Source organism: Salvelinus fontinalis, chromosome 25 (assembly GCF_029448725.1).
Source record: "Salvelinus fontinalis isolate EN_2023a chromosome 25, ASM2944872v1, whole genome shotgun sequence".
Taxonomy (NCBI): domain Eukaryota; kingdom Metazoa; phylum Chordata; class Actinopteri; order Salmoniformes; family Salmonidae; genus Salvelinus; species Salvelinus fontinalis.
This window is the reverse complement of record NC_074689.1, coordinates 32,491,361-32,518,091: the sequence shown is the minus strand read 5'-3', so window position 1 is coordinate 32,518,091 and position 26,731 is coordinate 32,491,361. Positions and strand designations below refer to the sequence as shown.

At 46.2% G+C, this 26,731-nt stretch overlaps 1 protein-coding gene across 2 annotated transcripts; it reads right to left on the bottom strand.

Moving 5' to 3' along the window:
- Positions 1-1,768: 1,768 nt before the first annotated feature.
- On the bottom strand, positions 1,769-26,731 carry lnx2a (ligand of numb-protein X 2a). 2 transcript variants are annotated; one of them, XM_055881928.1, is made up of 12 exons: positions 26,591-26,731; positions 22,257-22,450; positions 21,619-22,001; positions 10,465-10,709; positions 10,188-10,325; positions 9,862-10,061; positions 9,355-9,759; positions 9,071-9,271; positions 6,979-7,156; positions 6,430-6,679; positions 4,175-4,333; positions 1,769-3,481 (listed from the first exon to the last, which is right to left on the bottom strand). In XM_055881928.1, the coding sequence occupies exons 2-12, from the start codon at positions 22,275-22,277 to the stop codon at positions 3,346-3,348; spliced, it is 2,316 nt and encodes a 771-aa protein (XP_055737903.1). In that variant the 5' UTR covers positions 22,278-22,450; positions 26,591-26,731; the 3' UTR covers positions 1,769-3,345. The 2 variants fall into 2 exon arrangements, with proteins under 2 accessions (XP_055737903.1, XP_055737905.1); XM_055881930.1 differs by lacking the exons at positions 22,257-22,450; positions 26,591-26,731 and having other exon boundaries at positions 21,744-21,985.

Below are 26,731 nucleotides of genomic sequence, written 5' to 3'. Positions count from 1 at the left end.
TACCATCGGATGAATCCCGGAACATATTCCAGTCTGGGCTAGCAAAACAGTCCTGTACCTTCATCGGACCACTCCCCTATTGAACGCGTCACTGGTACAACCTTTTTGAGTTTTTGCTTGTAAGCAGGAATCGGGAGGATAGAATTATGGTCCGATTTTCCAAAATGGAGGTTAGCGGAGAACTTCGCATGCATCTCTGTGTGAAGTCAAGGTGCTCTAGAGTTTTTATCCCTTTAGTTACACAGCTGAACTGCTGGTAGAAATGAGGTAAAACAGATTTGAGTTTCCCTGCATCAAAATCACCGGCAACTAGGAGAGCTTCCTAGATGAGCATTTTCTTGTTTGCTTGTGGCCCTGTGCAACTCGTTGAGTGCCGTCTTAGTGCCAGCGTTGGTTTGTGGTGGTAAATGGACAGCTACGCAAAATACAAACTCTTGGTTAATAGTGTGGTCTACAGTTTGATGTATTCTAACTCAAGTGGGCAGAACCTTGAGACTTCCTTAATATTAGAGATTGTACACCAGCTGTTAAACACACCTTCACCCTTGATCTTACCGGACTCTGCCGTTCTGGCCTGCTGATGCATAGAAAAAAACTGTTAGATTTCTATTATTCATGTCCTTGTTCATTCATGACTCCGAGAACCATAGTATATTAATTTTTAATGTCCCGTTGATAGGATAGTCTCAAACGAAGCTCATCCAGTTTATTTTCCAGCGATTGCACATTAGGTAAGAGGGTAGTGGCGATTTTTATTAATTCGCCGACATAGTCTTACCAGGGTGCTCTCACGCCGGCCTCTATAGCGCAGTATTCCCCTTCTATGAGTGTTGGGGATTAGGGCCTGGTCTGGGAACGATGCCAATCGCCACCTCTATTAGTGATAGCTGTTCTGATGTCTCTCTTTTCAGTCATGGGAAATGATGGCAAACATTATGTGCAAAAAAAAGTTAAGATCAGAGCAAATAAAGACAAGTCTTAAGTCGTCCCATCAGACTCAGTTGGAGTCGGGGACTGTGTCCACACGGTCTGAGACAAGCAGACTGGCTGCCCAACTCCGTAACACTAGCTCCTACACCATGTAACACCCATGCTCTGACATGGACTGGTCCGTCAGAACCACGGGGGTGTTCTGAAACCTGTGGAAGGGGAACCTATACTTTGCGCTTTCAGTTATGTATCAAATAAATCCTCATTACTGCAGGTCTGGATTTGTGTCTGACGTTAATGGTTGTGTAATGCACCATGCAACATGTTTAGCAATAATATTCGGTTGATGGGCATTTGCTAAGTGCCTCCAATAATGGCACTTTCATATCGTTTGTTCCTTTCATCCAGGGGAGGGGTGATCTGGTTGAAGAAGAAATGGCACTTAAAATAGCCAAGAGTCTGTGTGCTCTAAATATATCAACGCTCGCATGCTCTTCTCAGTGCTCACAAGACACCAACGGAACTGACTGAACACACACGGCAGGGAGCCTAGTGGTTAAGAGTGTTAGGCCAGTAACTGAAAGGTTGCTGGTTTGAAACCCCGAACCAACTACTTAAAATCGGTTTGTGCCCCTGAGCAAGGCTCTTAACCCAAATTGCTCCTGTAAGTTGCATCTGCTAAAATATAAATGCATCCAGGTACTGAACTGACTCCAGTAAACTAGCGTGCCAAAGACATGTTTTCCTCTTTCACTATGAAGGTGTGGGGCCAGGCAGAGGTGGCAGACACACACAAGCACAGTGGATGGACTTCTAGGTAAGAGAACTGACTCGTATGCGCTCTGTGGGAAGTCTTTATTAAACCGCAGAACACACATTCACACATGTATAAAACCCCAGCAAGCTGACGGCTGGGTCGTCACGGTGATGAGGCCTAAGGCTGTGTCCAGGGGGGCGGGTCGGGCCTTCAGGGCATGGCAGGTATTTGGTAAGGCCTGGGTTTATTCAGTTGGGTTGTATTCAGTAGGAGCGACTGGGTGAATTTAAAAAAAGAATTGGAAACAGGTGTTACCTGAACTTGTTTCAAAATGATTTCTCCTCCTGAACATAATCCTAGAAGCGTTTTATAATGACAGACATACATGGTCTAAAGCTGATCTATTTCATTATTCTACATGGCAGAGAATCCTCTTCTTTTTTTATTTTTTTTATTTTAATTTTAAAATGTTATCCCATTTTCTCCCCAATTTTCGTGGTATCCAATCGCTAGTAATTACTATCTTGTCTCATCGCTACAACTCCCGTACGGGCTCGGGAGAGACGAAAGTCGAAAGCCATGCGTCCTCCGAAGCACAACCCAACCAAGCCGCACTGCTTCTTTAACACAGCGCGCCTCCAACCCGGAAGCCAGCCGCACCAATGTGTTGGAGGAAACACCGTGTACCTGGCCCCCTTGGTTAGCGCGCACTGCGCCCGGCCCGCCACAGGAGTCGCTGGAGCGCGATGAGACAAGGATATCCCTACCGGCCAAACCCTCCCTAACCCGGACGACGCTATGCCAATTGTGCGTCGCCCCACGGACCTCCCGGTCGCGGCCGGCTGCGACAGAGCCTGGGCGCGAACCCAGAGACTCTGGTGGCGCAGCTAGCACTGCGATGCAGTGCCCTAGACCACTGCGCCACCCGGGCCCAGAGAATCCTTTTCTATGCAGGGAATTTCTATCTGAAACGTTCTGTAACGTTGCGGCCACGTGAATATGCCCCTGGTATCTACTACTGGAGTCCAGTGAAGAGAAACAGAGACGATATACTGTCCTTTAACAGACAGTCCCACTCTCTCTGTGTGGGAGTGAAGACCGGTAACATGACCATACAGATATAGGTTCTTCATTTCAGACAGTTTGCTACAGCAGGAAATGTTTAAAGAATGGACATTTTTGTAGCGTTTTGATACATTTTTCGTAAGGAAAAATTAAGTCTGAAATTTTAAAGTGGACATTACAAACTTCCGAAGCCTTTTTAAACCTCATACACTACAAGTTTGAAATGTCCTGCATTGCAGGATAGTTCTGCAACAGGGTATATCAAATGAAGATCCTACATCTGTATGAACACATCAGTATGTGTGAGTGCAGTGCAGTGTGGTGTGGGGCTGGCACAGTCCAGCCTAGTATCAAGGGATTTTGCCTAGGAGGGCCAGGTTCACTCTAGCCTGGTTTGATGAAGTCCATGTGATTTGTCCCAGGTTACAGTAGGTCCGATCCAGAGCAATTTCAGTATGGCATGATTTGGCACCATAGCTGGGTTTCGATGCAGTCTAGCATGATTTGGCCCTGGTTAGATACAGTCTAGAGTAATTTCAGCATGGCATGACGCAGTCCAGTGACGTTTGGCTCCAGTGCAGTTTGACCCGGTTCTATGCCAGGCTGCCAGGCCAGGAGACCACGGTGAGAGCCACTCTGCTACGCTGCTCCTTCAGCATGGGTACCAGGGCTGAGTGGCTCATCCCAGCCGTAGACAGCCCGTTAACCGCCACTATCATGTCCCCACACCTAGGGAACAGAGGGGACACAGAGGAAAACATCATTAAGAACACCTCATCCTTTACCCTCAGAACAGCCTCAATTCCCCTCAAGGGGAATGGATTCTACAAAGTGTCAAGCATTTCACAGGGATGCTGGCCCATGTTTCCCACAATTGTGTCAAGTTGGCGGGATGTGCTTTGGATGGTGGACCATTCTTGATACACACGGGAAACTGTTGAGCCTGAAAAACCCAGCAGCGTTGTAGCTCTTGACACAAACAGATGTGCCTAGCACCTACTACCATACCCCATTCAAAGGCACTTAAATATTTTGTCTTTCCCGTTCACCCTCGGATTGTGTATGTGTGCCATTCAATGTCTCAATTGTCTTAAGGCTTAAAAATCCTTATTTAACCTGTCTCCTCCCCTTCATCTACAGTGATTGAAGTGGATTTAACAAGTGACAATAGGGGATCATAGCTTTCACCTGGTAAGTCTGTCATGGAAAGAGCAGGTGCCCTTAATGTTTTATATACTCTGTATGTATGTATGTATGTATGTATGTATGTATGTATGTATGTATGTATGTATGTATGTATGTATGTATGTGTGTGTGTGTGTGTGTGTGTGTATGTGTGTGTATACTTTATTGCCTATTAACTTACAAAGAATGGAAATGTGTCTTTATGCTCACAAGCCAACAACATGAATGATGGCTTACTTGAGGCGGCCATCATAGTATGCAGGTGTTCCAAGGACAATGGTCTTGATGAAGAATGCCTGGTTGCTATGGTTTTCCTCGTATCCCCCAACGATGCTGAAGCCCCAGCTCCCAGGGTGACTTCTACGCAGAACAATCTCATGGCTACTGTGAAGGAAGCTGAGATAAATGGATGGAAAGAATGAATCAGTGTTTTAGTGAGGGAGACAGAAGAAGGGGGAGAGAGACGGGAGGAGCCAGGCTTAGAGGGAGAGGGAGGGGCCAGGTTTAGGGAGAGGGAGGAGCCAGGTTTAGAGGGAGAGGGAGGGGCCAGGTTTAGAAGGAGGAGAGGGAGGGGCCAGGTTGAGAGGGAGGGGCCAGGTTGAGAGGGAGGGGCCAGGTTTAGTGAGGGAGAGGGAGGGGCCAGGTTTAGAGAGGGAGGGAGGGGGGGGGCAGGTTTAGAGAGAGAGGGAGGGTGGGAGGGAGGGGGCAGGTTTAGAGGGAGGGGGGGCAGGTTTAGAGAGAGAGGGGGGGCCAGGTTTAGAGAGGGAGGGAGGGGGGGCCAGGTTTAGAGAGAGAGGGAGGTAGGGGCCAGGTTTAGAGAGAGAGGGGGGGCAGGTTTAGAGAGAGAGGGAGGGGGGGCAGGTTTAGAGAGAGGGGGGGGGGCCAGGTTTAGAGAGAGAGGGGGGGGGGACAGGTTTAGAGAGAGAGGGAGGGGGGGCAGGTTTAGTGAGAGAGGGAGGGGGGGGCAGGTTTAGTGAGAGAGAGAGAGAGGGAGGGGGGGGGGCAGGTTTAGTGAGAGAGGGAGGGGGGGCCAGGTTTAGGGAGAGAGGGAGGGGGGGGCAGGTTTAGAGAGAGGGGGGCAGGTTTAGAGAGAGAGGGAGGAGGGGGCCAGGTTTAAAGAGAGAGGGAGGGGCCAGGTTTAGAGGGGGGGGGGCAGGTTTAGAGAGAGAGGGAGGGGGGGCAGGTTTAGAGAGAGAGGGAGGGCCAGGTTTAGAGAGAGAGGGAGGGGGGGGGGCAGGTTTAGAGAGAGAGGGAGGGGCCATGTTGAGAGGAAGGGCCATGTTGAGAGGGAGGGGCCATGTTGAGAGGCAGAGGGAGGGGCCAGGTTTAGTGAGGGTGAGGGAGTGGCCGGGTTTAATGAGGGAGAGGGAGGGGCCAGGTTTAGAGAGGGAGAGGGCCAGGTTTAGAGAGGGAGGGAGGTGGGGGGGGGGCAGGTTTAGAGAGGGAGGGGGGCAGGTTTAGAGAGGGAGGGGGGGCCAGGTTTAGAGAGAGAGGGGGGGGGGGGGGGCAGGTTTAGAGAGAGAGGGAGGGAGGGGCCAGGTTTAGAGAGAGAGGGAGGGGGGGGCAGGTTTAGAGAGGGAGGGAGGGGGGGGGCAGGTTTAGAGAGAGAGGGAGGGAGGGAGGGGCCAGGTTTAGAGAGAGAGGGAGGGGGGGCCAGGTTTAGAGAGAGAGGGAGGGGGGATCAGGTTAAGTGAGAGAGGGAGGGGGGGGCCAGGTTAAGTGAGAGAGGGAGGGGGGAGGGCAGGTTTAGTGAGAGAGGCAGGGGCCAGGTTTAGAGAGAGAGGGAGGGGGGGGCAGGATTAGAGAGAGGGCGGGGCCAAATTTAGAGAGATGGAGGGGCCAGGTTTAGAGAGAGAGGGAAGTAGGGCAAGAGAACGGGTGAAAGGAGAAAGACCAAGGTGGGGAGGAAAAGAGAGTTGGAGGAAGGGAGATTCAGAGAGGGAAGAGAGACAGAGCAGAACAAAAGGAGAGAGCGATAGATAAAGGGAGGGGTGAGTTTGAGGCTGTCCTCTCTGTACCAGTCTCAGAAGGATGAATGGGGGAGAGACATTGGGGATGTCACCACATGCCCCTCAGTTGATAATCCACAGCTGTTGATGTTTACAGCACCGTTCAGGACAACACACACATGTCAACACACACACATGTCAACACACAGACACGTCAACACACACACATCAACACACACACATCAACACACACACACATAATACATGATTTGTGTGACATTTACATCCCAACACAGAACACACTCGAATCAAGATCAACACAAATGCTCCGGCTACACATTCTCCACAGATTACTTCAGGTGAATCATGGGGTGAATCTCACTAGTCAACTTGCTTCCTTTCCTTGTCTCCTCTGCTTCACCTACACTAATATGAAAACACAAAATAAATCAAAGCAATATTTTCACACACAAACTCCCAACATCCCGACCACCCCAGGTGAGTCCAACCCAACGAGGTATGTCTTCTATATCTCCTGTTTACCTGGGCAGGCCGAGCCACAGGACCCAGGAGGGGGACCAGGAGGAGTCGTAGTCCGAGTCGTGTGTGTGGTGGTGTGTGGGCAGCAGCTGGTTCTCGGGGCTCTGGTCCTGGTCCGGCTCCTCCACCATGCTGACCTCCAGCGTCCTCAGCTGGACGGAGGGTGACGCCGCACTGGCCTTCAGGGTGCCCACCGCCTCGCTGTGGCTCAGGTAGGTCAGGTCCTGGTCGTTGATACTGAGGAGGATGTCACCTGCAGGAGAGGAGGGGACAGAGAGAGAATGAGAGAGAGAGGAAAACAGAGACAGGGAAAACAGGAGTTGGTGAGGCAGAGTGAAGAACCGAAAGAGTGCAGAGAAAGAGAGAAAGAGGGAGAGATAGAAGGAGCGAGAGGGACATAGAGAAATACATTGTTACTTAAGGACAAAGAGTCCTGAGAGAGACCATTCCAACACTGACCCCTGAGAATGTAGCTGTGGCAGATAATGAGCCAAACCAAATAGGAACTTGGCCTCGACAATCTAACAGGCTGTGATGTAGCCCACAGCTCACCTTGTTTGATTCGTCCAACCCGTGACAGGCAGCCATGTGGTTGGACGCTGGTCACAAAGATGGGCAGCTCGCCGCTCTTGCTGCCCCGCCCCCCGGCCACGGTCATACCCAGAGACTCATGAGGCTCCTTCTTCACAGTGATGTGTTTTTCCTTACAGGTCACACACTGGGACAGGTCCTACACACACACACACATTCATATATATATATATATATATATATATATATATATATATATATATATACAGTGGGGCAAAAAGTATTTAGTCAGCCACCAATTGTGCAAGTTCTCCCACTTAAAAAGATGAGAGAGGCCTGTAATTTTCATCATAGGTACACTTCAACTATGACAGACAAAATGAGAAAAGAAATCCAGAAAATCACATTGTAGGATTTTTAATGAATTTATTTGCAAATTATGGTGGAAAATAAGTATTTGGTCACCTACAAACAAGCAAGATTTCTGGCTCTCACAGACCTGTAACTTGTTCTTTAAGAGGCTCCTCTGTCCTCCACTCGTTACCTGTATTAATGGCACCTGTTTGAACTTGTTATCAGTATAAAAGACACCTGTCCACAACCTCAAACAGACACTCCAAACTCCACTATGGCCAAGACCAAAGAGCTGTCAAAGGACACCAGAAACAAAATTGTAGACCTGCACCAGGCTGGGAAGACTGAATCTGCAATAGGTAAGCAGCTTGGTTTGAAGAAATCAACTGTGGGAGCAATTATTAGGAAATGGAAGACATACAAGACCACTGATAATCTCCCTCGATCTGGGGCTCCACGCAAGATCTCACCCCATGGGGTCAAAATGATCACAAGAACGGTGAGCAAAAATCCTAGAACCACACGGGGGGACCTAGTGAATGACCTGCAGAGAGCTGGGACCAAAGTAACAAAGCCTACCATCAGTAACACACTACGCCGCCAGGGACTCAAATCCTGCAGTGCCAGACGTGTCCCCCTGCTTAAGCCAGTACATGTCCAGGCCCGTCTGAAGTTTGCTAGAGAGCATTTGGATGATCCAGAAGAAGATTGGGAGAATATCATATGGTCAGGTGAAACCCAAAAATATTTTTTGGGTTAAAAACTCTATTCGTCGTGTTTGGAGGACAAAGAATGCTGAGTTGCATCCAAAGAACACCATACCTACTGTGAAGCATGGGGGTAGAAATATTATGCTTTGGGGCTATTTTTCTGCAAAGGGACCAGGACGACTGATCCATGTAAAGGAAAGAATGAAAGAATGAACGGGCCATGTATCGTGAGATTTTGAGTGAAAACCTCCTTCCATCAGCAAAGGCATTGAAGATGAAACGTGGCTGGGTCTTTCAGCATGACAATGGTCTCAAACACACCGCCCGGGCAACGAAGGAGTGGCTTCGTAAGAAGCATTTCAAGGTCCTGGAGTGGCCTAGCCAGTCTCCAGATCTCAACCCCATAGAAAATCTTTGGAGGGAGTTGAAAGTCCGTGTTGCCCAGCAACAGCCCCAAAACATCACTGCTCTAGAGGAGATCTGCATGGAGGAATGGGCCAAAATACCAGCAACAGTGTGTGAAAACCTTGTGAAGACTTACAGAAAACGTTTGACCTCTGTCACCAGCCCTGTCAGGAGGAATGGGCCAAAATTCACCGAACTTATTGTGGGAAGCTTGTGGAATGCTACCTGAAATGTTTGACCCAAGGTAAACAATTTAAAGGCAATGCTACCAAATACTAATTGAGTGTATGTAAACTTCTGACCCACTGGGAATGTGATGAAAGAAATAAAAGCTGAAATAAATAACTCTCTCTACTATTATTCTGACATTTCACATTCTTAAAATAAAGTGGTGATCCTAACTGACCTAAAACAGGGAATTTTTACTAGGATTAAATGCCAGGAATTGTGAAAAACTGAGTTTAAATGTATTTGGCTAAGGTGTATGTAAACTTCTGACTTCAACTGTATACACACACACACACACACACACACACACTGAGAGGTCCTACAATGTATAATACACATTGGGAGGCCTCCAGCATAAACAGATACATATGAACAAACACAGTCAGACACACACACTCCCTCAGGTATGTACTCACTTTGTGGGTGCTGGAGCGGGCCAGGTGGGCGCAGGTGGGCACGGTGCTGGGGTTGGGGGAGAAGCTGTGGTGATGGTGGTAGTGGTTGGGGAGGAAGTGGTCATGGCAGTACAGATCTCTGTTGGCGGCGGAACTTGATGGAGGGGGAAGGGTAGGCTTGCTGGGACGGCCAATCAGCAGATAGACTCTTTCGCCGCTGGCCTGTAGTTGACAGGAAAAGGGAGTAGGGTTAGCCATCCACAAGAGGATGGTCAGAAACACTGTTTATCCCCTAGCAGTCTTACCTGTATGATCTGAGCAGCCTGTTCAGGCGTGCCATGGCGTAGGTCCTGCTCGTTGACCGCCAGCACGCGGTCGTTACTACACAGCCTCCCGTCCTTGGCAGCCAGGCCACCGTCCAGCAGGTCTAACACAAACACCCCCACCTCATCAGTCCTCCGCACCAGCTTGATGCCCAGCTGCTCCGACGAGTCCCGCTTCTGCAGGGTGATCCTCAGGCTGGCAGGGCTGGACGGAGTACCCTCTGGGGTGGAACAGGGGGCGTGGGGCACCGAGGGGGTGGTGGAGGGGGGTGGGCGAGAGACACAGCGGCGCTCCCTTAGGACAGTGAGCTGCAGTGTGGCACAGGGGTGTGCCAACGTGGAGCGAGCAAAGTTATGGGCCACATTGCTGATGTCTACACTGTTGACCTGCAGAGAGGGAGAAAAAGAGCGAGACATATGAGAAGGAGGGAGCTTGGCTTTGGAGGAATGTTAGAGGAGAAAAGGTGAGGATGGATCCATGGTCCTCACCTGTAGTATCTGGTCCCCGGCCAGAAGCCTGCCATCTCGAGCAATGACCCCGTCACGGTACACTTCCTGGATCACCACGTTGATGAGAGGTGTCTCGTTGCCCCCGACGATGCTGATGCCCAGTTCTACATAGGGGTTGGAGCGGTGGACCTCGATGGTGGTGATCTCACCCTCTGGAAGGGACGGCAGCTTCACACTACCTGGGAGATACACAGGGACATGGAAGCACATCAATCTCTTACAGTATATTCTTGAATGTTTAGATTCGACATGATTACATTGGAAGGTTAGAGACAGGAAGTCAGATGGAGGAAGTGATGTCATACCCTCTTCTGCAGAGAGGGGCGGTGACTCTGGGCAGTCCCACTCAGAGGAGGCAGAGCTGGCGGTGCGGAGGAGGTGGATGCACGGGTTACTGAGGGGTCGCTTTACCCTGGGCACCACACACTCCAACCCTACCACACCTACACACAGAAAGAGAGGTTACACACACACACACACACACACACACACACACACACACACACACACACACACACACACACACACACACACACACACACACACACACACACACACAAACAAACATACACAGTTACTCACTGTCCTCCTCATTGCTCTCCTCGAAGGCAGGGTTGTCCAATCCAGGCTCGTCGGTCCACATGGGGACGCTGCTTCCGGCGGTGGAGGTGACACCAGGGGCCGAGGAGGAGCTCTCCTCCTGCAGGTCTGTCTCTGTCTGGAGGAAGCGTGGGGACCTGGAGGGGCTGGTCACCATGGCTCCCTCCTCCCCGGGATCACATGGTGGTCCCTCTAAACTGGTCTGCTGACACTGCGTCCCCGGACACCTTGACACAGAGAGAGAGGGATGTGGGGGTCGACTTTGGGCAAAAACGATATAACTGATCAATGCACTATCATACCAGGTCATTTAATGCTTAAAAACAAAAACATTAGGATGAATACTCGAGTATAATTTTACCTGGTGAGTTTTACTTGAGTCATCTTCTATTAAGGTATCTTTACTTTTACTTAAGTATGATAGTTTTTCCACCACTGGCATTGACCAGTCCATCCTATAGCTGCTATGATTTAAGCTATGCAGGAAGAACCACAGCTAGTCCTAAAGGATCAGATCATCAGACAAGTTCCAGAACATTCCACCAAGTTCACGTTCCAAGTGCCCTGGCAGTCTTCTGTTCTAATCTCTGACTTTAAGGTGGCTTTAGTGACACAATATTAAATGTTCAAGCTGACAGACACCCAATTCTGTCTCTCATGATCTCATTCCATCCTTAGCTTCATTACTGTCTTAGGGTTGGGGCATAGGGAATGACCCACATGGACTTGGGCCTTAATCTATAGATGCTTTAAGAACAGAGCAAAGAATGCCCAGTCTTGCACAGACACCTCAGAAAGATCTAGGGACCACTTGGAGAGAGACATAGCTCACCTGCCACAACTGGTTGCCCAGTGGGAAGCAATTCTGTATACTTGTCCATATGCTGAGGAGAAGGTGTAGTGGACATCTAGTGTAGGTTGAAGATGTAGTGGATATCTAGTGTAGGTTGAAGGTGTAGTGGACATCTAGTGAAGGTTGAAGGTGTAGTGGATATCTAGTGTAGGTTGAAGGTGTAGTGGATATCTAGTGTAGGTTGAAAGTGTAGTGGATACCTAGTGTAGGTTGAAGGTGTAGTGGATATCTAGTGTAGGTTGAATGTGTAGTGGATATCTAGTGTAGGTTGAAGGTGTAGTGGATATCTAGTGAGGAGAAGATGTAGTGGATATCTAGTGAGGAGAAGGTGTAGTGGATATCTAGTGTAGGTTGAAGGTATAGTGGATATCTAGTGTAGGTTGAAAGTGTAGTGGATATCTAGTGAGGAGAAGGTGTAGTGGATATCTAGTGTAGGTTGAAGGTGTAGTGGATATCTAGTGTACATTGAAGGTGTAGTGGATATCTAGTGTAGGTTGAATGTGTAGTGGATATCTAGTGTAGGTTGAAGGTGTAGTGGATATCTAGTGTAGGTTGAAGGTGTAGTGGATATCTAGTGTAGGTTGAAGGTGTAGTGGATATCTAGTTGAGGAGAAGATGTAGTGGATATCTAGTGAGGAGAAGGTGTAGTGGATATCTAGTGTAGGTTGAAGGTGTAGTGGATATCTAGTGTAGGTTGAAGGTGTAGTGGATATCTAGTGAGGAGAAGGTGTAGTGGATATCTAGTGTAGGTTGAAGGTGTAGTGGATATCTCGTGTAAGTTGAAGGTGTAGTGGATATCTAGTTGAGGAGAAGATGTAGTGGATATCTAGTGAAGGTTGAAGGTGTAGTGGATATCTAGTGTAGGTTGAAGGTGTAGTGGATATCTAGTGTAGGTTGAAGGTGTAGTGGATATCTAGTGTAGGTTGAAGGTGTAGTGGATATCTAGTGTACGTTGAAGGTGTAGTGGATATCTAGTGTAGGTTGAAGGTGTAGTGGATATCTAGTTGAGGAGAAGGTGTAGTGGATATCTAGTGTAGGTTGAAGGTGTAGTGGATATCTAGTGAAGGTTGAAGGTGTAGTGGATATCTAGTGTAGGTTGAAGGTGTAGTGGATATCTAGTGAGGAGAAGATGTAGTGGATATCTAGTGAAGTTTGAAGGTGTAGTGGATATCTAGTGTAGGTTGAAGGTGTAGTGGATATCTAGTTGAGGAGAAGATGTAGTGGATATCTAGTTGAGGAGAAGGTGTAGTGGATATCTAGTGTAGGTTGAAGGTGTAGTGGATATCTAGTGTAGGTTGAAGGTGTAGTGGATATCTAGTGAGGAGAAGGTGTAGTGGATATCTAGTGAGGAGAAGGTGTAGTGGATATCTAGTGGAGGTTGAAGGTGTAGTGGATATCTAGTGTAGGTTGAAGTTGTAGTGGATATCTAGTGTAGGTTGAAGGTGTAGTGGATATCTAGTGAGGAGAAGGTGTAGTGGATATCTAGTGTAGGTTGAAGGTGTAGTGGATATCTAGTGAAGGTTGAAGGTATAGTGGATATCTAGTGTAGGTTGAAGGTGTAGTGGATATCTTGTGTAGGTTGAAGGTGTAGTGGATATCTAGTGTAGGTTGAAGGTGTAGTGGATATCTAGTGAAGGTTGAAGGTATAGTGGATATCTAGTGTAGGTTGAAGGTGTAGTGGATATCTAGTGTAGGTTGAAGGTGTAGTGGATATCTAGTGTAGGTTGAAGGTGTAGTGGATACCTAGTGTAGGTTGAAGGTGTAGTGGATATCTAGTGTAGGTTGAAGGTGTAGTGGATATCTAGTGAGGAGAAGGTGTAGTGGATATCTAGTGAGGAGAAGGTGTAGTGGATATCTAGTGAGGAGAAGATGTAGTGGATATCTAGTGTAGGTTGAAGGTGTAGTGGATATCTAGTGTAGGTTGAAGGTGTAGTGGATACCTAGTGTAGGTTGAAGGTGTAGTGGATATCTTGTGTAGGTTGAAGGTGTAGTGGATATCTTGTGTAGGTTGAAGGTGTAGTGGATATCTAGTGTAGGTTGAAGGTGTAGTGGATATCTAGTGTAGGTTGAAGGTGTAGTGGATATCTAGTTGAGGAGAAGATGTAGTGGATATCTAGTGAGGAGAAGGTGTAGTGGATATCTAGTGAGGAGAAGGTGTAGTGGATATCTAGTGAGGAGAAGATGTAGTGGATATCTAGTGTAGGTTGAAGATGTAGTGGATATCTAGTGTAGGTTGAAGGTGTAGTGGATATCTAGTGAGGATAAGGTGTAGTGGATATCTAGTGAGGAGAAGGTGTAGTGGATATCTAGTGAGGAGAAGGTGTAGTGGATATCTAGTGTAGGTTGAAGGTGTAGTGGATATCTAGTAAAAGGTTGAAGATGTAGTGGATATCTAGTGTAGGTTGAAGGTGTAGTGGATATCTAGTGTAGGTTGAAGGTGTAGTGGATATCTAGTGTAGGTTGAAGGTGTAGTGGATATCTAGTGTAGGTTGAAGGTGTAGTGGATATCTAGTGAAGGTTGAAGGTGTAGTGGATATCTCGTGTAGGTTGAAGGTGTAGTGGATATCTAGTGAGGAGAAGATGTAGTGGATATCTAGTGAAGTTTGAAGGTGTAGTGGATATCTAGTGTAGGTTGAAGGTGTAGTGGATATCTAGTTGAGGAGAAGATGTAGTGGATATCTAGTTGAGGAGAAGGTGTAGTGGATATCTAGTGTAGGTTGAAGGTGTAGTGGATATCTAGTGTAGGTTGAAGGTGTAGTGGATATCTAGTGAGGAGAAGGTGTAGTGGATATCTAGTGAGGAGAAGGTGTAGTGGATATCTAGTGGAGGTTGAAGGTGTAGTGGATATCTAGTGTAGGTTGAAGTTGTAGTGGATATCTAGTGAGGATAAGGTGTAGTGGATATCTAGTGAGGAGAAGGTGTAGTGGATATCTAGTGAGGAGAAGGTGTAGTGGATATCTAGTGTAGGTTGAAGGTGTAGTGGATATCTAGTAAAAGGTTGAAGATGTAGTGGATATCTAGTGTAGGTTGAAGGTGTAGTGGATATCTAGTGTAGGTTGAAGGTGTAGTGGATATCTAGTGTAGGTTGAAGGTGTAGTGGATATCTAGTGTAGGTTGAAGGTGTAGTGGATATCTAGTGAAGGTTGAAGGTGTAGTGGATATCTCGTGTAGGTTGAAGGTGTAGTGGATATCTAGTGAGGAGAAGATGTAGTGGATATCTAGTGAAGTTTGAAGGTGTAGTGGATATCTAGTGTAGGTTGAAGGTGTAGTGGATATCTAGTTGAGGAGAAGATGTAGTGGATATCTAGTTGAGGAGAAGGTGTAGTGGATATCTAGTGTAGGTTGAAGGTGTAGTGGATATCTAGTGTAGGTTGAAGGTGTAGTGGATATCTAGTGAGGAGAAGGTGTAGTGGATATCTAGTGAGGAGAAGGTGTAGTGGATATCTAGTGGAGGTTGAAGGTGTAGTGGATATCTAGTGTAGGTTGAAGTTGTAGTGGATATCTAGTGTAGGTTGAAGGTGTAGTGGATATCTAGTGAGGAGAAGGTGTAGTGGATATCTAGTGTAGGTTGAAGGTGTAGTGGATATCTAGTGAAGGTTGAAGGTATAGTGGATATCTAGTGTAGGTTGAAGGTGTAGTGGATATCTAGTGTAGGTTGAAGGTGTAGTGGATATCTAGTGTAGGTTGAAGGTGTAGTGGATATCTAGTGTAGGTTGAAGGTGTAGTGGATATCTAGTGTAGGTTGAAGGTGTAGTGGATATCTAGTGAGGAGAAGGTGTAGTGGATATCTAGTGAGGAGAAGGTGTAGTGGATATCTAGTGAGGAGAAGATGTAGTGGATATCTAGTGTAGGTTGAAGGTGTAGTGGATATCTAGTGTAGGTTGAAGGTGTAGTGGATACCTAGTGTAGGTTGAAGGTGTAGTGGATATCTTGTGTAGGTTGAAGGTGTAGTGGATATCTTGTGTAGGTTGAAGGTGTAGTGGATATCTAGTGTAGGTTGAAGGTGTAGTGGATATCTAGTGTAGGTTGAAGGTGTAGTGGATATCTAGTTGAGGAGAAGATGTAGTGGATATCTAGTGAGGAGAAGGTGTAGTGGATATCTAGTGAGGAGAAGGTGTAGTGGATATCTAGTGAGGAGAAGATGTAGTGGATATCTAGTGTAGGTTGAAGATGTAGTGGATATCTAGTGTAGGTTGAAGGTGTAGTGGATATCTAGTGAGGATAAGGTGTAGTGGATATCTAGTGAGGAGAAGGTGTAGTGGATATCTAGTGAGGAGAAGGTGTAGTGGATATCTAGTGTAGGTTGAAGGTGTAGTGGATATCTAGTGTAGGTTGAAGGTGTAGTGGATATCTAGTGTAGGTTGAAGGTGTAGTGGATATCTAGTGTAGGTTGAAGGTGTAGTGGATATCTAGTGTAGGTTGAAGGTGTAGTGGATATCTAGTGTAGGTTGAAGGTGTAGTGGATATCTAGTGAAGGTTGAAGGTGTAGTGGATATCTAGTGTAGGTTGAAGGTGTAGTGGATATCTAGTGAGGAGAAGATGTAGTGGATATCTAGTGAAGTTTGAAGGTGTAGTGGATATCTAGTGTAGGTTGAAGGTGTAGTGGATATCTAGTTGAGGAGAAGATGTAGTGGATATCTAGTTGAGGAGAAGGTGTAGTGGATATCTAGTGTAGGTTGAAGGTGTAGTGGATATCTAGTGTAGGTTGAAGGTGTAGTGGATATCTAGTGAGGAGAAGGTGTAGTGGATATCTAGTGAGGAGAAGGTGTAGTGGATATCTAGTGGAGGTTGAAGGTGTAGTGGATATCTAGTGTAGGTTGAAGTTGTAGTGGATATCTAGTGTAGGTTGAAGGTGTAGTGGATATCTAGTGAGGAGAAGGTGTAGTGGATATCTAGTGTAGGTTGAAGGTGTAGTGGATATCTAGTGAAGGTTGAAGGTATAGTGGATATCTAGTGTAGGTTGAAGGTGTAGTGGATATCTTGTGTAGGTTGAAGGTGTAGTGGATATCTAGTGTAGGTTGAAGGTGTAGTGGATATCTAGTGAAGGTTGAAGGTATAGTGGATATCTAGTGTAGGTTGAAGGTGTAGTGGATATCTAGTGTAGGTTGAAGGTGTAGTGGATATCTAGTGTAGGTTGAAGGTGTAGTGGATACCTAGTGTAGGTTGAAGGTGTAGTGGATATCTTGTGTAGGTTGAAGGTGTAGTGGATATCTAGTGTAGGTTGAAGGTGTAGTGGATACCTAGTGTAGGTTGAAGGTGTAGTGGATATCTTGTGTAGGTTGAAGGTGTAGTGGATATCTTGTGTAGGTTGAAGGTGTAGTGGATATCTAGTGTAGGTTGAAGGTGTAGTGGATATCTAGTGTAGGTTGAAGGTGTAGTGGATATCTAGTGAGGAGAAGGTGTAGTGGATATCTAGTGAGGAGAAGGTGTAGTGGATATCTAGTGAGGAGAAGATGTAGTGGATATCTAGTGTAGGTTGAAGGTGTAGTGGATATCTAGTGTAGGTTGAAGGTGTAGTGGATACCTAGTGTAGGTTGAAGGTGTAGTGGATATCTTGTGTAGGTTGAAGATGTAGTGGATATCTAGTGTAGGTTGAAGGTGTAGTGGATATCTAGTGTAGGTTGAAGGTGTAGTGGATACCTAGTGTAGGTTGAAGGTGTAGTGGATATCTTGTGTAGGTTGAAGGTGTAGTGGATATCTTGTGTAGGTTGAAGGTGTAGTGGATATCTAGTGTAGGTTGAAGGTGTAGTGGATATCTAGTGTAGGTTGAAGGTGTAGTGGATATCTAGTGTAGGTTGAAGGTGTAGTGGATATCTAGTGAGGAGAAGGTGTAGTGGATATCTAGTGAGGAGAAGGTGTAGTGGATATCTAGTGAGGAGAAGATGTAGTGGATATCTAGTGTAGGTTGAAGGTGTAGTGGATATCTAGTGTAGGTTGAAGGTGTAGTGGATATCTAGTGAGGATAAGGTGTAGTGGATATCTAGTGAGGAGAAGGTGTAGTGGATATCTAGTGAGGAGAAGGTGTAGTGGATATCTAGTGAGGAGAAGATGTAGTGGATATCTAGTGTAGGTTGAAGGTGTAGTGGATATCTAGTGTAGGTTGAAGGTGTAGTGGATATCTAGTGAGGATAAGGTGTAGTGGATATCTAGTGAGGAGAAGGTGTAGTGGATATCTAGTGAGGAGAAGGTGTAGTGGATATCTAGTGTAGGTTGAAGGTGTAGTGGATATCTAGTGTAGGTTGAAGCTGTAGTGGATATCTAGTGTAGGTTGAAGGTGTAGTGGATATCTAGTGTAGGTTGAAGGTGTAGTGGATATCTAGTGTAGGTTGAAGGTGTAGTGGATATCTAGTGTAGGTTGAAGGTGTAGTGGATATCTAGTGTAGGTTGAAGGTGTAGTGGATATCTAGTGTAGGTTGAAGGTGTAGTGGATTACTAGTGTAGGTTGAAGGTGTAGTGGACATCTAGTGTAGGTTGAAGGTGTAGTGGATATCTAGTGTAGGTTGAAGGTGTAGTGGATATCTAGTGTAGGTTGAAGGTGTAGTGGATATCTAGTGTAGGTTGAAGGTGTAGTGGATATCTAGTGAGGAGAAGGTGTAGTGGATTTCTAGTGTAGGTTGAAGGTGTAGTGGATATCTAGTGTAGGTTGAAGGTGTGGTGGATATCTAGTGTAGGTTGAAGGTACCAAAGGCAATGTAATAATTCCATGCAGAAATGTTCAGCGCCGTGCGCAAAAATCGAATCAAATAAAATTGGATTGGTTGCATATACGTATTTTGCAGATGTTATCACGGGTTTAGTGAAATGCTTATGTTCATAGCTCCAGCAGTGCAGTGATACCCAACAAGACAAATTGTCTAGGAGATACGAACAGGGCAACCATGTCTGTCCACACCATCTTGTCAGTCTGGAAGTGAATGATAGCACCATGATAGCATCATAACTTTTTTACTGTCATTCTATTAATTTAAACGTTTTTCAAATGATCTTCAACCACTGTATTATTTGATTTCCAGATGGCTGGTCACGTGTTTAATGCTTATCCTGTAGAATTAGCAATGGCGCTGATCCAATGATTTTGTTTATTTTCTAACGCTGCCACATGGAATTATTAGGTTGTCTTAACCTGTATTTTTCCAACCTAGCATCTTACACTTTGTTTAAAAACTTTAAAAGGTATCCTTCCTTCATCCATTCCTAACTTCATTGAGGCAATCACACTGATTATAATTGAGTAGAGAAGTGCAGGGCAGGGTAGAGCCGTGTAGGGTAGAGCAGGGCAGAGCAGGGCAGGACAGAGTCGAGAGTAGGGTAGACCAGAGTAGAGAAGTGCAGGGCAGGGTAGAGCCGTGTAGGGTAGATCCGGGGCAGAGCAGTGCAGGACAGAGCCGAGAGCAGGGTAGACCAGAGTAGAGAAGTGCAGGGCAGGGTAGAGCCGTGTAGGGTAGAGCAGGGCAGAGCCGAGAGCAGGGTAGACCAGAGTAGAGAAGTGCAGGGCAGGGTAGAGCCGTGTAGGGTAGATCCGGGGCAGAGCAGGGCAGGACAGAGCCGAGAGCAGGGTAGACCAGAGTAGAGAAGTGCAGGGCAGGGTAGAGCCGTGTAGGATAGAGCAGGGCAGAGCCGAGAGCAGGGTAGACCAGAGTAGAGAAGTGCAGGGCAGGGTAGAGCCGTGTAGGGTAGATCCGGGGCAAAGCAGGGCAGGACAGAGCCGAGAGCAGGGTAGACCAGAGTAGAGAAGTGCAGGGCAGGGTAGAGCCGTGTAGGGTAGATCCGGGGCAGAGCAGGGCAGGACAGAGCAGTGCAGGGCAGGGCAGAGCAGTGCAGGGCAGGACAGAGCAGTGCAGGGCAGAGCAGTGCAGGGCAGGGTAAGCAGTGCAGGGCAGGGTAAGCAGTGCAGGGTAGAGAAGTGCAGGGCAGGGCAGTGCAGGGTAGAGCCATGCAGGGTAAAGCCGTGCAGGGCAGGGCAGTACCGGGCAGGGGTGGGTGTTCTGTGTACAGTGGTGTAAAGTACTTAAGTAAAAAATACTTTAAAGTACTACTTAAGTCGTTTTTGGGGGTATCTGTACTTTACTATTTATATTTTCGGCAACTTTTACTTTTACTTCACTACATTCCTTAAGAAAATAATGTACTTTTTACTCCAAAAGTACTCATTACATTTAGAATGCTTAGCAGGATAGGACAATGATATAATTCACACAATTATCAATAGAACATCCCTGGTCATCTCTACTGCCTCTGATCTGGCAAACTCATTAAACACAAATCTTTTGTTTGTAAATTAAGTCTGAGTGTTGGAGTGTGCCCCTGGCTATCCGTAAATTTTAAAAACACAAAAATTGTGCCATCTGGTTTGCTTAATATAATGATTTGAAATGATTTATTCTTTTACTTTTGATACTTAAGTATATTTAAAACCAAATACTTTTAGACTTTTACTCAAGCACTATTTTACTGGGTGACTTTCACTTCATTTTCTAATAAGGTACAGTATCTATACTTTTACTTAAGTAGGACAATTGGGTAGTTTTTCCACCGTCCGTTTAGCAGCTATAACCTTAATGACCACGCATCAACACAGCGATGGAGAGTAGTTTCTCTAGGGACAGCTACACACTGTGGAATTCAGCAAAAGAATATTTGTCAGTTCTTCATTGGCATTCCTCTGTTCTAGTCCAGAATCAGTCCACAAGCTCACACAGCACAGGACTAGCTCAGTAAGCAGTATGCTCCAGCTTTATCCAAATCTTTTCTTGTTGTCATGTCAAATCCTTTGAGTAAAGCCAGTGTGTCCATGTATGCGGATGACTCACCACTATACACGTCAGCTACTACAGCGACTGAAATGACCGCAACACTTAACAAAGAGCTGCAGTTAGTTTCTGAATGGATGGCAAGGAATACGTTAGTCCTAAATATAAAAAAACTAAAAACATTGGATTTGGGACAAATCATACCCTAAACCTCAACTAAATCTTGTAATAAATAATGTGGAAATTGATCAAGTTGAGGTGACTAAACTTCTTGGAGTAACCTTCAAATGTAAACTATCATGGTTAAAACATTGTTGATGCGACAGTAGATAAGGTGGGAAGATGTCGGTCCATAATAAAGTGCTGCTCTACCTTCTGAACAACACTATCAACAAGACAGGTCCTACAGGTTCTAGTTTTGTCATACCTGGACTACTGTTCAGTTGTGTGGTCAGGTGCCACAAAGAGGGACTTAGGTATTGCAATTGACTCAGAATAGGGCAGCACGGCTGGCCCTTGGATGTATACAGAGAGAAATATTAATAATATGCATGTCAATCTTTCCTGGCTCAAAGTGGAGGAGAGATTGACTTCATCACTACTTGTAACGAGTGGAGGACAGAGGAGCCTCTTAAAGAAGAAGTTACAGGTCTGTGAGAGCCAGAAATCTTGCTTGTTTGTAGGTGACCAAATACTTATTTTCCACCATAATTTGCAAATAAATTCATTAAAAATCCTACAATGTGATTTTCTGGATTTTTTTTCTCATTTTGTCTGTCATAGTTGAAGTGTACCTATGATGAAAATTACAGGCCTCTCTCATCTTTTTAAGTGTGTGTGTGTGTGTGTGTGTGTGTGTGTGTGTGTGTGTGCGTGACTCCACTCTACCGGTGTGTGTGTTTGTGTGCGTTACTCCACCCTACCGGTGTGTGAGGTGTGTAACTGCGTGTTTGTGTGTGTGCGTTACTCCACCCTACCGGTGTGTGAGGTGTGTAACTGCGTGTGTGTGTTTGTGTGCGTTACTCCACTCTACCGGTGTGTGAGGTGTGTAACTGCGTGTGTGTGTGTGTGTGCGTTACTCCACTCTACCGGTGTGTGAGGTGTGTAACTGCGTGTGTGTGTTTGTGTGCGTTACTCCACTCTACCGGTGTGTGAGGTGTGTAACTGCGTGTGTGTGTTTGTGTGCGTTACTCCACTCTACCGGTGTGTGAGGTGTGTAACTGCGTGTTTGTGTGTGTGTGCGTTACTCCACTCTACCGGTGTGTGAGGTGTGTAACTGCGTGTGTGTGTTTGTGTGCGTTACTCCACTCTACCGGTGTGTGAGGTGTGTAACTGCGTGTTTGTGTGTGTGTGCGTTACTCCACTCTACCGGTGTGTGAGGTGTGTAACTGCGTGTGTGTGTGTGTGTGCGTTACTCCACTCTACCGGTGTGTGAGGTGTGTAACTGCGTGTGTGTGTTTGTGTGCGTTACTCCACTCTACCGGTGTGTGAGGTGTGTAACTGCGTGTTTGTGTGTGTGTGACTCCACTCTACCTGTGTTTGAGGTGAGCCTCCAGGTCACAGCGGGGCATGCTGAGGCTGCAGGCCGGGGCCAGGGGACAGGACACAGACAGCTTGTCAAGCAGCTTGTGTACCAGGATGCTGCTCCGCCTACACACCTGCAGATGGAGGCGCTCCCGGTCCAGCGGGCAGAAGTCCCGCTCCTGGAGGAAGCTGCGGAGGCACCGGGCACAGAAGGTGTGTCCGCAGGGTGTGTCCAGGGGCTGGACCAGGGGCTGCAGGCAGATGTGGCACACCAGGTCATCGTCCACCTCCAGGCGGTAGTTATAGAGGTGGTTCTCCCAGGCCCGGTGGATCTGACCACACTCTGGACACAAGGCCTCCAGCACGGGCTCCACAGGCCCTGCCGGACACACCTGGATAAAGGAGAAGAGATTTATATGGGAGATGTTTGAGGACAATGATAGTTGAACAGAAAAGCTTGTTTGAATGAATCCCAAAGAAACAACCAAGTAATCTATATGTTATTACGGTATAATTACCAACTTGTCTTTTCTTTGTGTATACAAGGTAATTAGCGGATCAGAATGGTTAATAGCAGATCAGAGGATCAGCATTACACAATTCATACACACAGCTGGGAGGGTACAAACTGCAAAATCAAAACCCACCTCACAGCCGGGGCTGCCCATGTCAGGACCAGGGCTCCAATTGCCAGGCACGGCCTTTGGCACAGTCGTCACTGGGGTTACAGGTCGGGAGGTTACAAAGGGGTTGGGAGGGGGGCGTACTATCCCATAAGCCTCAGAAGGTGAGCTGGTGACAGAGAGGACAGCCGCCCCCCAGTGGCCAACCAGACATCACTCTGTAGGTCAGAGAGCAGAAGTTAAAAAGCTGGGAAATTAAACAAAGTGTGTGTCTCTGCACGTGTGTGCATGTGAGTGTGTACTTATGCATACATGTGTAGTACTGTATCACTTGGTAAATATTTGCATTGTATGAGTGTATATGTGACGTGCACATGTTTATATGAACGTGTGTGTAGTGTGTACATTGTGTGTAGTGTGTATAGTGTGTGAGGTGTGTGTAGTGTGTATAGTGTGTGAGGTGTGTGTATAGTGTGTGAGGTGTGTGTAGTGTGTATATTGTGTGAGGTGTGTGTAGTGTGTATAGTGTGTGAGGTGTGTGTATAGTGTGTGAGGTGTGTGTAGTGTGTATATTGTGTGAGGTGTGTGTAGTGTGTATATTGTGTGAGGTGTGTGTAGTGTGTATAGTGTGTGAGGTGTGTGTAGTGTGTATATTGTGTGAGGTGTGTGTAGTGTGTATAGTGTGTGAGGTGTGTGTAGTGTGTATAGTGTGTGAGGTGTGTGTAGTGTGTATAGTGTGTGAGGTGTGTGTAGTGTGTATATTGTGTGAGGTGTGTGTAGTGTGTATAGTGTGTGAGGTGTGTGTAGTGTGTATAGTGTGTGAGGTGTGTGTATATTGTGTGAGGTGTGTGTAGTGTGTATATTGTGTGAGGTGTGTGTAGTGTGTATAGTGTGTGAGGTGTGTGTAGTGTGTATATTGTGTGAGGTGTGTGTAGTATGTATATTGTGTGAGGTGTGTGTATATTGTGTGAGGTGTGTGTAGTGTGTATATTGTGTGAGGTGTGTGTAGTGTGTATAGTGTGTGAGGTGTGTGTAGTGTGTATATTGTGTGAGGTGTGTGTAGTGTGTATATTGTGTGAGGTGTGTGTAGTGTGTATTGTGTGAGGTGTGTGTAGTGTGTATATTGTGTGAGGTGTGTGTAGTGTGTATATTGTGTGAGGTGTGTGTAGTGTGTATAGTGTGTGTAGTGTGTGAGGTGTGTGTATATTGTGTGAGGTGTGTGTAGTGTGTATAGTGTGTGTAGTGTGTATAGTGTGTGAGGTGTGTGTAGTGTGTATATTGTGTGAGGTGTGTGTAGTGTGTATATTGTGTGAGGTGTGTGTATATTGTGTGAGGTGTGTGTAGTGTGTATAGTGTGTGAGGTGTGTGTAGTGTGTATATTGTGTGAGGTGTGTGTAGTGTGTATAGTGTGTGAGGTGTGTGTAGTGTGTATATTGTGTGAGGTGTGTGTAGTGTGTATATTGTGTGAGGTGTGTGTAGTGTGCGAGGTGTGTGTAGTGTGTGCAGAGATGGTGTACTGTAGCACTGCTCAGTGTAATCTCTCTTTCACTCTTGCCTGCTGCAATATTACAGTCTCACAGAGAGGGAATTATCTGGGATTGAGACAGAAGGAATTATCTGGGATTGAGACAGAAGGAATTATCTGGGATTGAGACAGAAGGAATTATCTGGGATTGAGGCAGAGAGGACATGGGTATGGTTGAGAGGAAGGAGAGAGAGATAAAGAGGGAGAGGGCTAGAACGATGAAGAGAAATAGGGATAGAGAGATAGAGAGAGGAGTGAGAAAAATAGATAACAAGAGAGAGAGAGAATATGAAAGGGAGAGGGGAGGGAGGGGAGAAAGAAAACAGGAGAAGGGAAAAAGGTTGACAGAGAGAAAGGGTAAAATGGAAAAACAAAGTAGAGAAAGAGAAAGAGAATGAAAATGAGAGACGAAGACAGAAAGAGTGAGATAGGGACAAGAAAAAAAGACTGGAAGACAACTGATCACTGTGCAGGTGGTGTGTATGTGGTGTGTGTGTGTGTGATGTGTTTTTGGTTTTGGTTTTACTATCCTTGTGGGGACCAGACATCCTCACAAGGACAGTAAAACAAGAAACATTTGGTCAAGTGGGGACATTTCGCTGGTCCCCACAAGGAATAAGGCTATTTTAGGCATAGGGGTCAGGTTTAGGGTTACAATCAGGGTTAGGTTCAGGATTAGAGTTAGGGTTAGGTTCAGGATTAGAGTTAGGTTAAGGGCTAGGGTTAGCGGTTACGGAAAATAGGATTTTGAATGGGGGTCAATTGTTTGGTCCCCACAAGGATAGTAAAACAAACGTGTGTGTGTGTGTGTGATGCACTCTGGCCAGTTCTGCAGCGTGAGAGAGCCAGAGCTAACGGAAAACTTCTTGCAGCTCTGAAACACAGCCGACCACTCGTACAAATCCCCAATGCTGAGCCGTCCTAAAAACGAATGCATTGTGTACCAGTCATTTCCACTGTGTCACACGTTCAAAGCCATTTAGACTCACCTCCCCTAGTACTCTAGCCCTGTCCCTGAGGACCTCATGGACACACATCGACACAAAGGAGCGTATTTAAGCATGAAACAGAGCCAAGCTAATAACACCTGACTACCAGCCTCTATTCTCATCTCCTTGCCTCCATCTGCATGAATCTAAAAGAACTAAATAGTCGTCCACCATATTGCTTTCACAGATCCTGTGATTTCAGACCAAAGCAGATGACACGGAGAGGAAGCCACTTTAGACTGTTAAGATGCAGCCTCTGTCTGTCTGTGCGAGGGTCTGCTCCTGTCTCCATGGCTACAGAGCATGTTCAGTAGAGCTTGACATTCAGAGCTGTGTAGATAGAGATGGAGTGTTCTCTCCTCCATGTGTCCTTTCTATTTCTGTACACTTCTATCTGCTGCTGGCTATATTCTCAATGGTTCCTGTCCTTCTGACTGTGCCACTGCTGTTTCTGCCTGTCTTTATGACTGTTGTTTCCATGACTACATGCCTCTATGTAACCTGCTTCTGTCTCCTTGACTGCTGGTGCCCTTGTCCTTCTTTTAAGTACCTGCTTCTGTCTGTATGTGAGTGTGTGCGTGTGTGTGTGCAGCTGGAGATGCATTATTCATGTAGACATAAGGCTCCTCTGTTTCCATAACAAAGCTCTGACATCATTTTAACTCACACACACGAACACACGCATGTACACACACAGTGTATGCTTTTTGGGTACGAGTTTGTGGGTGTGTGCAGTGTCTTCCAACCACTGCTGTGTATAAGTTTGACATGCAAGACTAATGCAGCCTATAAGTTAGATCTCTCTCTTTCCCTCTCTCTCTCTCCCTCACTATCTCTCTCTCCCCCGTTGTTTTTAACCTTCTGCCAGGATAATACAGCAGTTATAAGAGCACTTAAATCTTATCTTACTTTTAAAATTGCTGGATTGCAACAGCGTGTGTTTGTGTGTTATTGTCTTTGTTGTGTTACGCGGCGCCTCAAGGCCACTAGGCTATTGTATTGTTATTTCATCCATAGGCTCGCTGTTCTCTGCTCCTTCTATTGATACCAGCAGTAGACAAGGCCTACAGCGACTCAGCGACTAAGGCACAGCATCCGATAACTAACGCACAAAGAAGATGACGTCTGTCCTATTGCCAACCCAAATAAAGGGGTAAACCAGGACTATAACATATAGTCTACAACAATCGTGCATGTCAGACAAGAGGAAAACGCGATATCTCCTTGCCCTCAGGAACAGTTGATCACGTTAATAAGGTAGTCAGTAGACTAATAAAACCACAATCCCAAAGATCCATTACGCCTACCATGAATTTCAATAGCATAATCAACTTGTCAACCTTCGCAAAAAACAAACAAACCTGAATATGCAATGTTTCACTTTATATTTCGTTTCAATATAACCTAGCCTAGAATATATATTGTTGAAGGCTGAATAACATAATGGCTTATTGAAGGGGAGAAAAAACGGCATATACCAAACAAAGGCTATCTATTCAAATTGCATTATTTGGCCACCCATTTTATGCACTGCCCTGAAAGACGACACGCAGATTCAGATTCAGATAGATCATATAATTGGTTCGATGACAGCAATACCCTTCTCCATTTAGGCTGGTGAGTGAACCAGCCGGAGTGTCTGTCTGATTGTCAGATTCCTCCCTCCCTTCCTTCGAGATCCATGGAATAGCGCTGAGATGGATACATAATGGATGGACAATAGCGACTTCAATTGAAAGCTATATAGACTATTACTAGACCATAGATATAGAACCTGCTTTATATCTATGTTCTAGACATCGTGACAGTAAAGATGTGCGATCAGAATAGATACATTATATTACCTATTCCGGCTTCTCCTTGGTACCGAGAACTCCGGCCCCGAGAGGGGACAATTAACGGACCTCAATCACACATTCACCGCAACAAGCAGAACCGTAGCAGCCGCACATAAAACGCCCCTGTGACTTTCGCCGTGAAGAACC